Source organism: Rhinoderma darwinii, unplaced genomic scaffold (assembly GCF_050947455.1).
Source record: "Rhinoderma darwinii isolate aRhiDar2 unplaced genomic scaffold, aRhiDar2.hap1 Scaffold_730, whole genome shotgun sequence".
Lineage (NCBI taxonomy): Eukaryota > Metazoa > Chordata > Amphibia > Anura > Rhinodermatidae > Rhinoderma > Rhinoderma darwinii.
The window spans coordinates 215,159-231,460 of NW_027464292.1; the positions used below are offsets into that span (position 1 = coordinate 215,159).

The 16,302-nt window shown below is 45.7% G+C and overlaps 1 protein-coding gene across 2 annotated transcripts; it reads left to right on the plus strand.

Moving 5' to 3' along the window:
• On the plus strand, positions 1-15,963 carry LOC142729648 (uncharacterized). 2 transcript variants are annotated; one of them, XM_075849285.1, is made up of 10 exons: positions 1-90; positions 4,909-5,061; positions 5,313-5,504; positions 5,589-5,892; positions 10,399-10,541; positions 10,633-10,794; positions 10,879-11,002; positions 11,106-11,203; positions 11,419-11,521; positions 13,103-15,963. In XM_075849285.1, exons 2-10 carry the CDS (start codon positions 4,960-4,962, stop codon positions 14,374-14,376), a joined length of 2,502 nt encoding a protein of 833 aa, XP_075705400.1. In that variant the 5' UTR covers positions 1-90; positions 4,909-4,959; the 3' UTR covers positions 14,377-15,963. The 2 variants fall into 2 exon arrangements, with proteins under 2 accessions (XP_075705400.1, XP_075705401.1); XM_075849286.1 differs by having other exon boundaries at positions 9-103.
• The last annotated feature ends 339 nt before the right edge of the window (positions 15,964-16,302 follow it).

The window sequence follows — 16,302 nt, forward strand, 5'->3', positions numbered from 1 at the left end:
AACAAAGGTCACGTGGTCACCCCACCTCCAGAATCAGGAAGTGACCCTGCGGAGAGGAAGATTACTTCCGGGGCGTGAATCGGCGGCGCAGTGAGTGATCGGTGTATGTATTGTGTGTCCTGACAGAGATATGTCGTTAGAAATGCTCCGTAACATCGGGATATACCGGCACCTCCTGCTGCTGCACGATTATTATATGTATACGAGCTATACAGGATGTCTATACTGTCCACCTATATACAGGGCTGTCAATTATATCACATCTCCCTATTGCCATGGCAACCATATATCACCCGTACACAGGAGCATTTCTAATTGATAGGACCCATGCACGATATTCTCCGGGCGTTATATACGGTTGTCGCGGCAGCGGTACCGGCCAGCAAGGAGCGCCCCTCCACGCCACAGTTCAGACCGGAGAATACAACTGGAGCTTATAATGGCAGGTTGTTAACCCCTTGGTGACATGTCGCGTATATGTACGTCATAGCCGGGTAGGGGAAGTATGGAGCGGGCTGAGCGTGCTCCATACACAGCGGGTGGGATCAGAGATAACTCTGATCCCATTTGTTTACCCACTTAGGGTGTATTCACATGCTGCGGTTTTCGGCCGCTCTGCGAAAAACGCACACATTTTTTACCACGATTTGCAAAACCGCACAGTGTGAAAACACCCTGAGATGCCACAGTCAATAGTCACCGCAGCAGCTGAGCCCCCCCCCCCGCGATTGAAGGCCCTCAGGTCATCTGCCATCTTTGTGCGAGGCCCTTAAAAATCAGGATACACTGCAATGCATTAGTATCCGATGATCACAGGTTCAAGCCCCCTAGGGGGACTAATAAAATAAATAAAAAAAATAGTTACCGTCTTTTTCGGACTATAAGGCCTCATTCACACGACAGGGTTTCCCGGCCGGGTGCCGGCCGTTCATAAATCGGCCGGCACCCGGCTGCATTAGGAATAATAGACCCCTAATGGGGCTATTCACACGACCGATTTTTTGACGGCCGGGAAAACCGGCCGTCAAAAGATAGGACATGCTCTATGGGGCCGGGTAATACACGGCCATCACCGGAATGTGTCCCGAGTGATGGCCGTGTTTTCCGTGGCTTGCGCACTCTATCTCCTCCTCACAGCGCAGAGTGCATGTGAGGAGGAGGAGTTGATGCCATTCTGACGAATGGCATCGCTGTACACTGTGTGGCAGGGCCGGGGTGTACAGCAGGTGGAAGGGAGCGCTGCGCTGGCTCCCTTCCCCTGCTTGTTAAAAGTGCCCTGGCCCGGCGACAACTTCCATGGCGCCGCTAGCAGCTGCTGCGGCTGTTACTACTGTAGCGACGCCACTATAGCAGAGCAGGGAGGTATCTCCCCGCTGTGCTATGTGCTAGCCCCACTTTAAGTCCTTGAAGGAGCGGAATCCCCGTGTTTTCGGGGATTCCGCTCCTGGACAGAGCGCTTGATGTCTCTGTCCATATCTGGGCAGTGACATCAGGGGAAACTCCTGAAGCGGAATTCCCGAACACATGGGGATTCCCCTTCAGGAGTTGCCGCTGATGTCACTGTCCAGATCTGCCCGGAACGGATGCAAAACTTTATGCAAACCGGCCGGGCAAAATGGCCGATTTTACCAGCCGACACTCGGGCTCGGGCGGGACCCTGTCGTGTGAATCCCGCCTAAGACGCAGTTTTTAGCAAGAATAAATCTTGCTAAAAACTCCCTGCGTGTTACAGTCGGCAGTCAAACCCCTTGACCGCTTCCTTACATAACCCCATCCCGACCCATGAAGTGCCGGCACGTCACGGAACGTGGGGGGGGGGGGTGATGTTTGGAGCGGGTTCACACGCAGAGCCCGCTCCATACACTGCAGGTGTCAACTGTGTTTTACCGCTGACACGCTGCTCTAAGCGTATGTTCACCTGGCTGATGTTCGGCCGAAAAATCGGAAGCAGGACGCCTCAAAACATCTGCCCATTGATTTCAATGGGAAAAACGGTGTTCCGTTGGGCTGTTTTTTTATGCGGCTGTTTTGAAAAACAGCCGCGTAAAAAAACCGCCGCGAAAAAGAAGTGCAGGTCATATGAATCCTCGTTTGCCCGATCATTGGCCCGTGTGAAAGGGTCTTTAGCCTCAAGAGAAGAGAAGGTTTGCCTAAAACTCGAGAGGCCCTTTCCCGGAGCTCTGGCTATGCCCTTTACATTGGCAGATTTCCGATGATACAGCCAGTCGATCGGTGCTGTATTCTCCGGAATGATTGTTAGTGAGATCTTTCAGGCACATACAGTTTCTCGTTTGTCGGCTGATTGCTGGTCATGTTACACGGGCCGATGAGTGGGAACGAGCATTCCAAAGTGCTGTGTAAAAGGGTTATCCCAAAAATGAAACGGACAGAACCTGTAAAAATACAGACATGTGCAATATACATCTATAATAAATGTTATTTACCTTACATTGGTGTCAGTGGAAGCGCCCCTAGTTTTTTCGTTAGTGCCAAAATCTTTGAGGAGAAGCTTGAATGAAGCGGCGTTCCAGCAAGCGCTTGCCGCTCCAATCAATGTCTATGGGAATGAGGGAGAACAGTGAGAAGGAATGAATGGGCTCGGGACTCCCGTTTTCAGGATCGGTGGCGGTCCTATCGGTGAGTCCCCCAGCGATCAGAAAATTCTCACCTACCCCTTTAATGTATCAAGCGAGAATACATGCAGTCTGCCTTTAAGAGGTGTCCGTGTTTATCCTCTTGTTTTGAGTGTATCAGAGCCTCTTCGGACTTTGCTTCGTTTCCCTTGGCCCACGACTTCCCATGGCGTGGTAGGCAATGTGGAAGGCAGGTTGTTGAAGTCTTGTGCTTTTGGCTCATTAGGATTTCAGGTCATTCTAGTTTCGGTTAACGGAATTCCTTTGAGGCGGAGGTTATTGGGTCTTCCAAGGTTACCACTCTATTGAGGTGCCGTTTCTGAGAGATGTGGCGGTCTTTCTGTTTTTTATGTCGGCCAATTTTAACCATTGTCTTTGGTATTAAATATTCCGCATGGACTGGCCAGGTTTTATACATATTTACAGCATGACCGCTGGTTTTTTGACCCCCATCTAGCTTGCATGTTAGTAGAGAGTACAGTTATTACAACAGTCTCATAGCGAGACCTGAAACATTTAAGCTAGGCTTCAGATCTGGCTTAGTTGGATCACGGTTTGGGTGAGAAATTGGAACTTGGCTCCTTGGGTAGAAGTGGCGCAGGCTAATGAAGGGCTGGAAATTGGAGGTGCTGTTCCCTCCTATTTCATTCAGTGAGGCCGAAGAGATCGCAGGACACAGTCTTGTTTTTATAAAGGGTCCGGCAGTCTCTGTATCCTCACCAGGGTGCAAGGAGCGGTAGTGTACAAGATTGTAGAGGGTGGACCGGGCACACAGATCGTGTGGATAGGTGTCACTAGTGGCTGTGACCTGGGTCATCTTCCCCAGGTAACTTCTCTGACCTGTGGGGCTTTCCGTACCCATGGCTTTTTAGAGATGATGGTAACCGTGCCAACTGGTCTGGCCTGAGCCTCTTGTGTGTGGCACTGCTTCTTTTTGTCCTGGTATTAAGCTATGTTGGTGTATGGCCCCTTCAGCAGGAACTCGGTGGCAAGGGGGTAATCGGGGGGCTTGCTGGAAGTTCTCTTTCCTGCTGCTGCTAAGATGAACAGGCAATAGAGGGTCACCGTGAATCCGGGACACAAATTTAGACCATGGCTTCAGCCACGTGTTAGGTCGCTGGGGTGTCGGAAGCCTTCCAAAACGATGGAGATGTCTCTTTATAGGATCCAGGGACACCAAAGGGACGATAGGTCCCGTCATGTTATTTTAATTTCAACCAACCACCTTGAAATAATGGGATTTTAGCTGGTCCTGTCTATGTTGTATATGTGTGGCTATCACTGTACTGGTGATTTAACGCACTAGGCAATATTTTTTAATACTGGCACATTCATCGAGTGATGCGCCAGTCTCCTCCTTGGTGGCGTGTACGCTGTATATTCAGCATGTGCCCTGTTAATGAATATGGTGCGGTCTAAAACTGCGCAAGTTGTAACTACTATCATTTTCTAATCAGTAAAACATGATAAATGAGTCGCCCAGAGGGCAACGATGAATCGCCTGCCAACTTTTTCAGACGTGTCAGTCGAAAGTGGGACAGGGCTTCTTAAATATGATGTTCGGTCTGAGGTATTCCAAAAAACTTCTGTAAATATATTGATGAGTCTGACCTATGTCTTGACTTGATGAAAGTTTACGGCCTTGCAATATTATGAGCATTTAACCCATAAGGAGCCACTACCTAAATGGAGAAGTTCGTGGAATCAGTCAGGCCGTGGCACATTAGAGTCGAATGAAGCCCCAGACAGATGTGCGAGAAAGGTTGTCTGAAGGCAGGAAAAACTTTTCCAAAGGTTTTTTTTTTTTTTTGAAGGGCAGGTTTGGCCCCCCCCCCCCTCCACACAATAGCCACATGGATGTTTTTGAAATGGGCAATGTAAATAAAATAAGATACAAACTCAAAAACAGTTAAAGGATGAGGAACAAATAACTTTGGTATGTAGTCACGTAAAGCATTTCATTCGAGAGAACACCTCGCTACATACACGCTTTAAAAAAGTCAGAAAAGGTGCGAGGCTTCAAATGCGGCAAAGATCTGGCACAAAATTAGCCAAATCAAAGGTTGTATAAGGCGGAGAAAAGTGTCTAGCAAATGTATCATACAACTTCCACCACTGTGATAAATTTGGTGCTTCTGACTGGTCCAAAACAAAGGTTGACAGCATGAGGAGCCGGCGGGCTATTATAACCGATCAGCTCTCTTTTGCATTCACTAAAATATAAAATGAATGTAAAACTGCACATATATAATAGTTCCTCTTTTTCATGGTTCAGCCGTCCAGGATATTATATGCCGAATATCGTCATAGTCTCATTTGCAAGACCATGGTCCTCTCCCTGCCTGGTCCACCAAGTACGGACCGGAACGAGCTGACCGAGAGCTTACTTCACATCAGTCTAGATATTATCTTCCTACTGACAGGAGAGGTAAGGAATTCTGATTATCGTCAAAGGGCATCACTATTTATCTATTAACCTCTTAATGACCAGGCCTGTTAAGGCCTTAATGGACAGCTAAATTTTTTCATTTTTGCCTTTCAGCAGCCATAACTGTAGACTAGGGACCTGCACTGCCTGCCGTCCAGAGACGGTGGGCGGTTATTATGGGTTTAATATAATTGGGTTTTATCACTCTGGAGAATGCATATAGTGATATCAGTACCGCTTTTCATACACAGGATTACACAGTAGTCAGGAAGGCATTGAGTGAATGTCTGATCTCCAGCAGCCACCGTCGAGTGTCAGCCGGATGGAGCAGGAACCAGGACCCCATCCTGGAGCCTCCACTTCACTCGTTGATATATAAAAGAAAAAATGAAATGAAGATTATAAAACTCGCCAACAAGATCTTTGAGCTGCTGACGGGGGAGGTGAGCGCTGCCGGGAATGCTGGGACATTATATAATAACACAAGGTATAATGTGTCTGGTGATGACTGTATCATTGTGTGTCAGGTTCCTATAAGATGTCAGGATGTCGCCGTCTATTTCTCCATGGAGGAGTGGGAATATATAGAAGACCACAAGGATCTCTACAAGGACGTCATGATGGAGGACCACCGGCCCCTCACATCACCGGTTAAGAGGGATCTGTACAAGGACGTCATGATGGAGGACCATCGGCCCCTCACATCACCGGATAAGAGGGATCTGTACAAGGACGTCATGATGGAGGACCTCCGGAACCGCACATCACCGGGTAAGAAGGATCTCTACAAGGACGTCATGACGGAGGACCACCGGAACCGCACATCACCGGGTAAGTCGTGTGACACTCCCTAAAAATGATTTGTTATGCACAATGTGTGCAACCTGACTGAAAAAGTAGATTTATTGATTAAAAGACTTTTGTCACTTTAAAGTTAAACACTCCAGAGTCCATGAAATCTTCATTTCTTGTTTGTCTCGTCGGGGGACACACATCATGGGTATATGCTGGTCCCACTAGGAGCTGTGTCACTAAGAATAAAAAGGTGTTTGCCCTTCCTACAGGCACTGAGTTAGTCAATCTTAGCTTAGTGTACGTAGGAGGCAGACACCCCTTCTGGTACAGTAACCTGTCTTTCCTTTTTTTATGTTAGTTTATTTGTTTTCCCTTCTTTGTCCACCCACATCTGGTGGGCGCTCTATTTTTCCACACTCACTTTTGTCCCCCTGCCAGGCTAAAGACGAGAAGGACATGAGCGCTCCCCAGCCAAAGTGTCATCCCCTTTTTGCTCCCCACCAGTATCCCACCGCACTGGCATACAGAGAAAGCTTCCCTGCTAGTCCGACATTTCTAAGTCTCGCCTTTTCACACTCCCCTCTTTCCCCTCTAACTGTGTTTCTTTGCGTGCCTGGCGCATTTCTTGTGCACCTTCAATCTAGTATGGCACATGCGTCGGGCAACATTTTTGCTGCTAACTTCGCTACAAGCGGCCTGTGGGCTCCTTTACAAGCGGCCTGTGGGCTCCTTTCCAGGGCACCCTAGGTGGGGACATGGCCCCTATGTCTCACAACCCCCTGCCCCCATTTTTTTTATCGGTCCGCCATTTTCCAGCTCTCTGTATGGGGGCAGGACTTGCGCTTCTACTTCTAGCTATCAATTGGTGAACAGTAGTCAGCTGACCGCTGACAACCAATCGCGGCGTGGTAGGGTGGTGGATCATCTTTTATTTCCAGTTCTACATCTGGCCAAAAAATCTCATGTGGTCAAACTACTCCATCTGTGGACACCCACCATGTGGCCCAGCTATCTCGGCCACCTCCAGCATTGTCCACGCCTAGTGCTGAACCGCAATGGGATCATTTCCTTACAAGGTGCTCGGGGACCTCTCTGCCACCCAGTCCATGTTGGGCATCTTGGTCCACCTTTCCGACCAGCCCTCTGGCCACTCCCCGTCCACATCTTCTTTATATGGCAGGCCTTCTATATCGGTCTCACCCACCCTTTGTACAATCTGCCACTTCTTCCCCTAATAGGGAGCCTCTATCCGAGGGAGAAAGTTCAGATTCCAATTTCAGAACTGGATGAAGAGCAATCCTGGAAGCTGTCCTCTATGGTGGACAGTCTCATCACTTCGGTGAGAAACACCTTACATCTCATTTATGCTCACTCGTCTACGTAAATGGAGATGGTCACTTTTCTTCATCCCAGACGATCTCAGAAACGTTTTCCTTCTCACACTTTGATTTTGAAGAGGTAGTCTCTAAGAGAATCTCCACCTCATTCTGCGATTTCTTGGACCACGTCTAGAATCCTTCTCCAGGTCCTCTTTTAAAGCTGCTGGCTTGGCCTTGCGACCGATCTTTGTTTCCACATGGTTCACCAGAGCCTCTACTAAAGGGGCTCATTGACTCTGAGACGACCTTCTTTCTGTGCCACCCACTGAAGATTTGGCTTTTTCAACAGCTGTCTAACGCTACCAAGTATCTATGTGAAGCCTTGCGCCTCCTCTTCCATAATCGCTGTGTGCCGGATGGCAAGGCTAAAATGCTGGTCCACCGACACTGCTTCTAAATACACTTCCTATCGCTGGCTCCTGTCTCTTAGGGGCATGCCTGGACGAAATCAACTACGTAAGCGACAGGTAGGAAAGGCACTCACCTGCCTCAAAATTGGCTCTTCGTGCTCCTGCTTTTTCTACTGCAGATTCCTCAGTCCTTGGGCATCTAGACAGTCGTCCCACCAGGACTGCCAAGAACTGACCCTCCTTCACGCTCCGTTCTTCTTGGCCACTAATTCTGCACATTCTGCAGCGGGTATGACAGGTTCCGCCTGAAGGTGTGACCCCACTCGGGTCGGGGGCAGATTTCTATTTTCAAGGTCGTCTGGCTCTCGCACATCTCAGACGCCTGTGTGCGGCGAGTAGTCTCTCAGGGAATAAGATCTAATTTTTACACCTTCCACCCAACAGATTCTGCCAGTCCACTCTCCCTCCGTCGCCTGCCAGGGCAGCCGCCATTTCTTTAAATTAATAGACTCACTCTTGATTCAAGGAGTCATTGTCCTAGTTCCCGACCAAGAATTCTGAGGTTTTTATTCAAATCTTTCCTCAGTGGTCATCAAGTACCTACCCGTCCCACCAGCACTTCTGGCGTTCTGCAGGTCTCCCTCACCACTACCAGTTTGTGGCACTCCCGTTCAGCCTGTCGATGGCTCAGAGGGTTTTCACAAAAATGCTTTCTGTGCTAATTGCACTTCTTCATTCCTGGGGGATCTCAGTTATCTTGGTTGTGAACAGGTCAGCCCAGGGGAATGGGCTTTTCCTCAAGAGGTGTTCGAACAAATTTGTTTCAGGTGGGGCATGCCGGATCGATCCAGAGGCGTATGTGGTCGACACTCTGGTGACCCCATGGGATCACTTTAACCTGATTTACATGTATCTCCCTCTGCCTCTTCTTCCCAAGCTCCTTAGGAGGATCAATGCCGAAGGGATTTCAGCCATCCTCGTTGCTCCTGACTGGCCCCACCATTGTCGGTACGTCGTTGTGGTGGCGCTACTGGCCGACATTCCCTGGCACTTACTTTTTCGTCAGGATCTGCTTTCTCAATGGCCTTTCCTCCACCTAAATTTGCAGTTTCTTCGTCTAACGGCGTAGCTGTTGAAGCCGCAGTGCGGACGGCAAGAAGATTATCACAGTGGGTGGCCCACTGTTGAAGTCTCGGAAGCCTTCTTCGACCCTTATTTATCACTGCACGCGGGGGAAGGATTGTCATCTTCCTCCCTTGGTTTTCTCCTTACAAAGGCTACTGGCATTTCCCCAAGAAGGGTTGGATTGTGGTCTTGGTCTCCGCTCTCTTAAGGGGCAAGTATCCATGTTGTCCATTATTGTCCTGTATTGTCTAAATGTTGATGTTGAGACTTTCACTAAGGGGGTGGTTGCCCACGTAATTCCCCTCCTAACGACCCCCGACCCCAACTTGTGATCTCACTTTTGTTCTTCATGCCATGCAGTCGGCTTCATTTGTCTTGTTGCGTCTGCTCACCTGGAAGGTGGTGATTCTTGTGGTTGTGACCTCCATTCGGAGGGTTTCTGAGCTGACGACCTTGTCTTGTCGTCCACAGTATTTAACTCCCCAACAGGATCCGGTGGTGCTCTGCACTGTGCCTTCCTTTTTGCCAAGGATATCATTTTGCTGTCCTACTTCCCGTCTCCAATGTATCCTAAGAAACGATCTCTTCATAATTTGGATGTTGTCCATGCCTTGTTGTTCTCTCGCAAATCCGACACCTTGTCTGTTCTTCAGGATCGACTGAGGGTTTGCGGCCTCTAAGGCTGTAATCGCCCGATGGCTCCGGTTCGCTTTTTGCGAGGTCTACCGGATCAAAGTGAAAGAACCCCTTTTCCGAAAGACAGTCCATTCCACTAATGCGATTGGTTGTACCTGTGCTGTGGGCCATCAGGCTTTTGCAAGGCTATCTGGTCATCTTTGCACAAATTCATCAAGTTCTACAGGGTGCACACTTTTACATCCGTAGATGCTTCCCTTGTTTGCAAAGTATTGCCGGCATCTGTGGAGTAAACACTTACATCCTTTCTTCTTTGCTTCATGCCCATGTGGGTGCCTTTGGAAGTCCCACGGTCTTTGTTACCCAATGAGACGATCAAGAAAATAGGATTTTTTATCGAGTACTCACCATAAAATCCTTGTCTCGTCTAGACATCGGACACCCTATTTTGCTTTGAAATTAATAAGGTTGTCCATTGGACATGGTTTTCTTCCCTGGTTCTGATATTATTATTATTATTATTACTACTTTGTGTTCTGATTCTCCTACTGCTTCTGTACAGATTGACTTACTCAGTGCCTGTAGGAGGCGCGAACACACATTTATGCTTAGTGTCACGCCTCCGAGTGGCAACAGCAAATATCCACGGTCTGTGTCCCCCATGGTATGGATGAAAAAAGGATTTTACGGCAAGTACTCAAATATATGCACCTTCAAGCCTTCATACACATACAAGTGTATATATGTATATACACAAGCCTCTACATTTCCTGGGTCGTGGCAGGTTTCCCTGCATCAATGCTGAGAACTTTTGTATCAGGTTGGCGGCCTCCTCACAAGGTGGGACTGTTCTGGAGAGAGGTGCAGGTTCCAGAGCTGGATACCGTGGATACCTCATAAAGGTCCTAGGCCGAAATAACCATTTAACTCAAAATACATTGAAATATACTAAGAGACTTGGTCTTTTTATCATTTTGAGCTGTATTTTCTCTTCATATTTCACAACGTATGTTCTTTTCTTTATGATTTTACTCCCATTTTCTTCTAATTAGGTCCTGAATACTCTGAGTCTCCTTACAGTCTCCTCCATGAAAACATGATCCTTACCCTGATTGACCCACCATGGATAAGCAAGGAGATGACTGAGAGGATATTAAGCATTATCTTGGAGATCATCTACCTGTTGAGTGGAGAGGTGAGGGACTATATCATTCATATCTCAATGACACTGGAAAAATGAGGGATACTTGGAATATATTTAATAGGATTCCTCTTTCATTACATAGCATTACACAGTAGTGAAGAAAACATCTGGTGAGTGTGTAGCCCTCAGCAGTCGTCATGATGTGCCGGGAGGATGGAGCAGGACCCAGACCCTCATCATGGAGAGAAACAATGAGAAGATCCTGGACCTCACCCACAAGATCATCGAGCTGCTGACGGGGGAGGTGACACTGCCGGGAATGCTGGGACATTATATAATAACACAAGGTATAATGTGTCTGGATGATGACTGTATCATTGTGTGTCAGGTTCCTATAAGATGTCAGGATGTCGCCGTCTATTTCTCCATGGAGGAGTGGGAGTATATAGAAGGTCACAAGGATCTCTACAAGGACATTATAATGGAGGACCACCGGAACCGCACATCACCAGGTATGACGAGACTTCCACAACAAGTTTTGAGGGTCATCTAGATGCACCCATTATCTGATCATCACATATAGACCATGTATTCAGTCACTGTGTGTGTCTACAGATGGATCCAGTAAGAGAAACCCACCAGAGAGATGTCCCCGTCCTCTGTATTCCCAGGATCGTCCAGAGGAAGATCACAATGTCCCAGAGGATCATCAGGTAGATGGGGCTCAGGTTTCTTTGGCCTGTAGAAGAGATGCTTGACACTTTATCTGGTCTCCTAGATTATGAGACCTTTAGCTAGTTAGTTGCTTTATGTTTTTTGTTGGTTACAAATCTTCTTTCCATGTAGTTAATACGTTCTGCTGGACTTCTCGAACTGCACTATACTCGAATTGTTTATTACCATTAACTTGTCCTGCATTTGGAATCAGGGAGAAGATCTCATTGATATTAAAGTTGAAATTATAGAAAGTGAAGAAGAGACATTTGTGAGATCTGAACAGGAGGAGGAAATCCCTACAGATATCAGCACTGGTGAGTAATAAGCACCGAACATGTAAAAAGGTCACGTATTTTAGTTTTCACATACACTTAAAGAGGCTCTGTCACCAGATTTTGCAACCCCTATCTGCTATTGCAGCAGATAGGCGCTGCAATGTAGATTACAGTAACGTTTTTATTTTTAAAAAACGAGCATTTTTGGCCAAGTTATGACCATTTTCGTATTTATGCAAATGAGGCTTGCAAAAGTACAACTGGGCGTGTTGAAAAGTAAAAGTACAACTGGGCGTGTATTATGTGCGTACATCGGGGCGTGTTTACTACTTTTACTAGCTGGGCGTTCTGATGAGAAGTATCATCCACTTCTCTTCAGAACGCCCAGCTTCTGGCAGTGCAGATCTGTGACGTCACTCACAGGTCCTGCATCGTGTCGGCACCAGAGGCTACAGTTGATTCTGCAGCAGCATCAGCATTTGCAGGTAAGTAGCTACATCGACTTACCTGCAAACGCCGATGCTGCTGCAGAATCATCTGTAGCCTCTGGTGCCGATGTGTCCTCGCTCGTCTGACACGATGCAGGACCTGTGAGTGACGACACAGCGTGATCTCTGGAGAACACGGCTGTGTCTGCACTGCCAGAAGCTGGGCGTTGTGAAGAGAAGTGGATGATACTTCTATACACAACGCCCAGCTAGTAAAAGTAGTAAACACGCCCCGATGTACGCACATAATACACGCCCAGTTGTACTTTTACTTTTCAACACGCCCAGTTGTACTTTTGCAAGCCTCATTTGCATAAATACGAAAATGGTCATAACTTGGCCAAAAATGCTCGTTTTTTAAAAATAAAAACGTTACTGTAATCTACATTGCAGCGCCTATCTGCTGCAATAGCAGATAGGGGTTGCAAAATCTGGTGACAGAGCCTCTTTAATGTTTACTACCGTACATTTGAAAGTATGACCTCCGGTTTGAGGCTTGATTGAAGGATACTTTAAGAGGCTTTTCACTTAAAGGGAAACCTTATGAAGTGATATTAGACCAAAATCTAAAATCTTTCTCAAATATAAAGAATTGGGAAAATTAAAAAATTGTCCTATCTAATTGAGTATAAAAGCTCTGACCCTTTAAAAAAGTTAAAATCCGCACAACACCCAATTGTTGCAGATGTTGCTGCGGATTGCGTGTGGATCCATGGCAAAATCAACAAGTCTAGATAATAAAATAGGTTTAGATATATTTAAAATGAAAAAAACTATAGTCACCTCCCCTAGTATTCCCTGGTTCCTGGGCTGGTCTCTATACACTCGGCCGCTCATGATGACATATAGTTTTGACACGTGACCACTGCCGAAGGCCCGGGCGCACAGAGTCAGAGGACCAGGGACGCGTTGCTATGGGAATGCCACGTTGTTGCAAAATGGCAAAACAGGTGAATGGAACCTTAAATTCTGATGAAATCTGAGCGCAAAGCTTGAACTTGCATTTAAAAATGGCGGCGTATGTACAGTCGTTGTATTGGTGGAAATATCCCTCAGATACTAAGATCAATTTTGTGAACCGCAAATCGTTTTCTGTATGAACATCAGTAATACGCTCCCTTTTTATCCCCAGGAGATGATAACACTACAAGTTCAACGGGATTATCACCAGATTGTAAAATTGAGGATAACACCATCAAAGAAGATTCTCTAACTATACCCCCGGAAGAAATCAGAACATTTATTTTATCTGATGCCTGTAATAATGCGGAACTGCCTCCCGATAAACCACGTAGCGTTAAGCGACGTACCAGTATGCAGTTTATATGTTCTGGATGTGGAAAATGTTTTGCGCGGTCCAATCTTTTTAAATACGAGGCAGCACACACCGGACAGATACATTTTTTATGTGATAACTGCGACAAATCTGCCAGTCAAACATTGCATCTTGGACAACATCAGGTTATTCGTACAGCTAAAAAACCATTCTCTTGTTCTACGTGTGGAAAGTGCTTTGCGCTCAAGGCCATTCTTTCTAGACATCAGAAAATTCACTCTTCCGAAAGACCGCTTACATGCGAAGAATGTGGCAAATCATTTCCTTATAAATCCAGCCTTCTCGAACATCAGAGATTTCACACTGGGCAGAAGCCATATTCCTGTGCAGAATGTGGGAAGTCATTTACTAGAAAGCGAGTTCTTGTAGAACATCAGCTCATTCACACAGGGGAGAAACCATTTCCGTGTTTGGAGTGTGGGAAATTTTATGCACGTAAAAGTCAGCTTGAGGTGCATCAGAGAAGTCACACAGGGGAGAGGCCGTTTACATGTCAGGAATGTGGAAAATGTTTTACCCAAAAATCACATCTTGTTAAACATCAAAGAATTCACAAGGGGGAGAAGCCATTTTTATGTTTGGAATGTAAGAAATGGTTTACTAAGAAATCGAATCTTGTTGAACATCAGAAAATTCACACAGGGCAGAATCTATTTTCATGTCCAGAATGTGGGAAATGTTTTACTAGAAAATCAGTTCTTGGGGATCATCAGAGAATTCATTCGGGAGAGAAGCCATTTCCCTGTCCCGAATGTGGGAAATGTTTTAACCAGAAATCGGCTCTGGTGAGACATCAGAAAGTTCACACAAAGGAGAAGACATATTCATGTTCGGAGTGTGGGCAATGTTTTACCTGTAAGATTCAGCTTAAAATCCATCACAGAATGCACACAGGGGAGAAGGTGTTTTCATGTTTGGAATGTGAGAGATGTTTTATCCATCAATCGGATCTTGTCAGACATGAGAGAACTCATACGGGAGAGACGACATCTTCATATTCAGAACATGTTAAACAAGAAGATGATTACGATATGGATGAAAGCAACGACATAGTGGTGACGCTAATTTAATCTTAACAATGTTGGAGATGTTTTACCCAGAAAGCAAATCTTGTGAAACATCAGAGAGTTCACACAGTGGAGAAACTATTCTTATGGTCAGAATGTGGAAAAAGTTTTTTTTGCACGTAACTCCCATCATGAGATGCATGAAAGAACTCGCATAGGAGAGAAACCATGTACATGTCTGAAATGTAGGAAATGTCAGAAATCCCCAAAATCACACCCATACAAAAGTCACTACAGTTCCTCAAATTTCAGTTCTGGGTATAATTACTAGAAATAAGTGAAACGATTTGGCATGAATCGAATTCAGTTTGAATTTCCCAAAATTTCGCTGAAATCCAAAACTTTTGGGGTTTGGAGGGAACAAATCGGCAACAAGGGCAGCTGCCACTTCACAGTTTATAGAGAAAAAAGAGTGGATAAAAAAAAAAAACATAATCACCTCCCCTGGTCTTCTGTAGCAACGCGCCCCTGCCAGCCTCCTGAGATGACATTGTTTAGGCCCATGTGATCGCTGCAGCCAGTGACAGGCTGTAGGCCTCTCAGGAGGCTGGCAGGGACACGTCGCTATGGAAGACCAGGGGTGGGGGGATTTAGATATTTTTTATTTTAGAGGTGGAATTGCAAGTCTGACTTTCTGATGACTTTCTAATGTTTTCCAAGTTCCAAGCCCTATAAGACATCAGCTATTCAGTCAGGACAACCGTGGCACCTGCTATTTGCATAAAATTTATTCGCATTGGATCAGCCCCGAAACGAGTTTCGGGAATTTCGCTCTTTAGTAATTACCAAGGTATTTAAACTCCACAGTTGGTTATTATTATTTTTAAAAGCAATGGTGTTGAGAAGTCACCTTGGGCCTTGCTGTTTGTATCTGTATGAAGTATTATAAGGCCCAAGGAGTGTAAGACTAGCTTCATGTCCCGTTATAGGAAACAAGAATTTTACAGGAAACAAGAAGCTTTTTAAGAACAACTGTCTGTTTTCTTTGACGGACCCATTGTAGCTGTTTCCAAATGGATCGGTTTTTCTCGTGGTGTGAACAGGTTCTAAGAAAGGATCTAGTCTGATAAGACCTTTGGACCTGGGAGTCCATGTGAACCTTTTTACCTTTTTTTTTTCTCCCTGGCACTGTTACATTTTATTTTTTTAAGAGATATCTATTTGTATACTGGTTTCCCATAGCAGTGTAACATTTCGGCTGGTACTTATGAAGCAACTACGCTAACATGATTGCCGGGATTTTAAGGCGCCATAAAGAAAAAGTCCACAGGTGGAAGTTTCAATGGAATGAGACACCTGAATTCGGCCTTTTCTGGTTATAAGCTATTCTTTAACAGATGTAAAAGTTGTGATTATACTTAGTCTGTTCAAAGAACAGATTTTTAGACTGAAACTGTTCCTGTATACATCATGAGCTCTGCACTGATCTCTCCTTCCCTCCAGTGTAACATTTTTCAGTTCTTTTTGATTTGTAAATGTTTTTTTTGCTATGATGTTTACGTCGGTTTTATATTTAACGTATAATGTATGTCAATAACAGCTGTCGAAATCTTGTAACTCTAGAATCATTGGAAAAAATGGTTGTGAAAAATAAAGACAAATGTCTTTACTGTATTTATGTGTTTTTTTGGTACGGGGCAGAAATGTTTATTTTTGAAAATAAGAAGGGTTGTCATAAATTTTGCTGATTTAGACAAATTATCCCCAGATCATGATAGGTGGTTGGGGATGATTCTGGAATGTCAAACCAACAGCAAAAGTTAAAGGATAGGGCATCAGTATGTGATCGGTGGGGTCCGACACCCGGACCAATCAGTTTCTCCGGCTGACTCCGGGCGCCAGATGTTATGAAAGGTATGCAGTATTCAGAGACGGAATGATTATAATTTGTCCCATTTGTACAACCCCTTACTATATACTCTATTAGAG

Bases quoted from the DNA above. Each gene is read 5' to 3' on its own strand.
- LOC142729648 (XM_075849285.1), top strand. From the start codon at position 4,960: ATGGTCCTCTCCCTGCCTGGTCCACCAAGTACGGACCGGAACGAGCTG. The intron at 5,893-10,398 runs GTAAGTCGTGTG...TCTTCTAATTAG, and splicing joins CCGGAACCGCACATCACCGG to GTCCTGAATACTCTGAGTCT. The intron at 11,204-11,418 runs GTAGATGGGGCT...ATTTGGAATCAG, and splicing joins ATGTCCCAGAGGATCATCAG to GGAGAAGATCTCATTGATAT.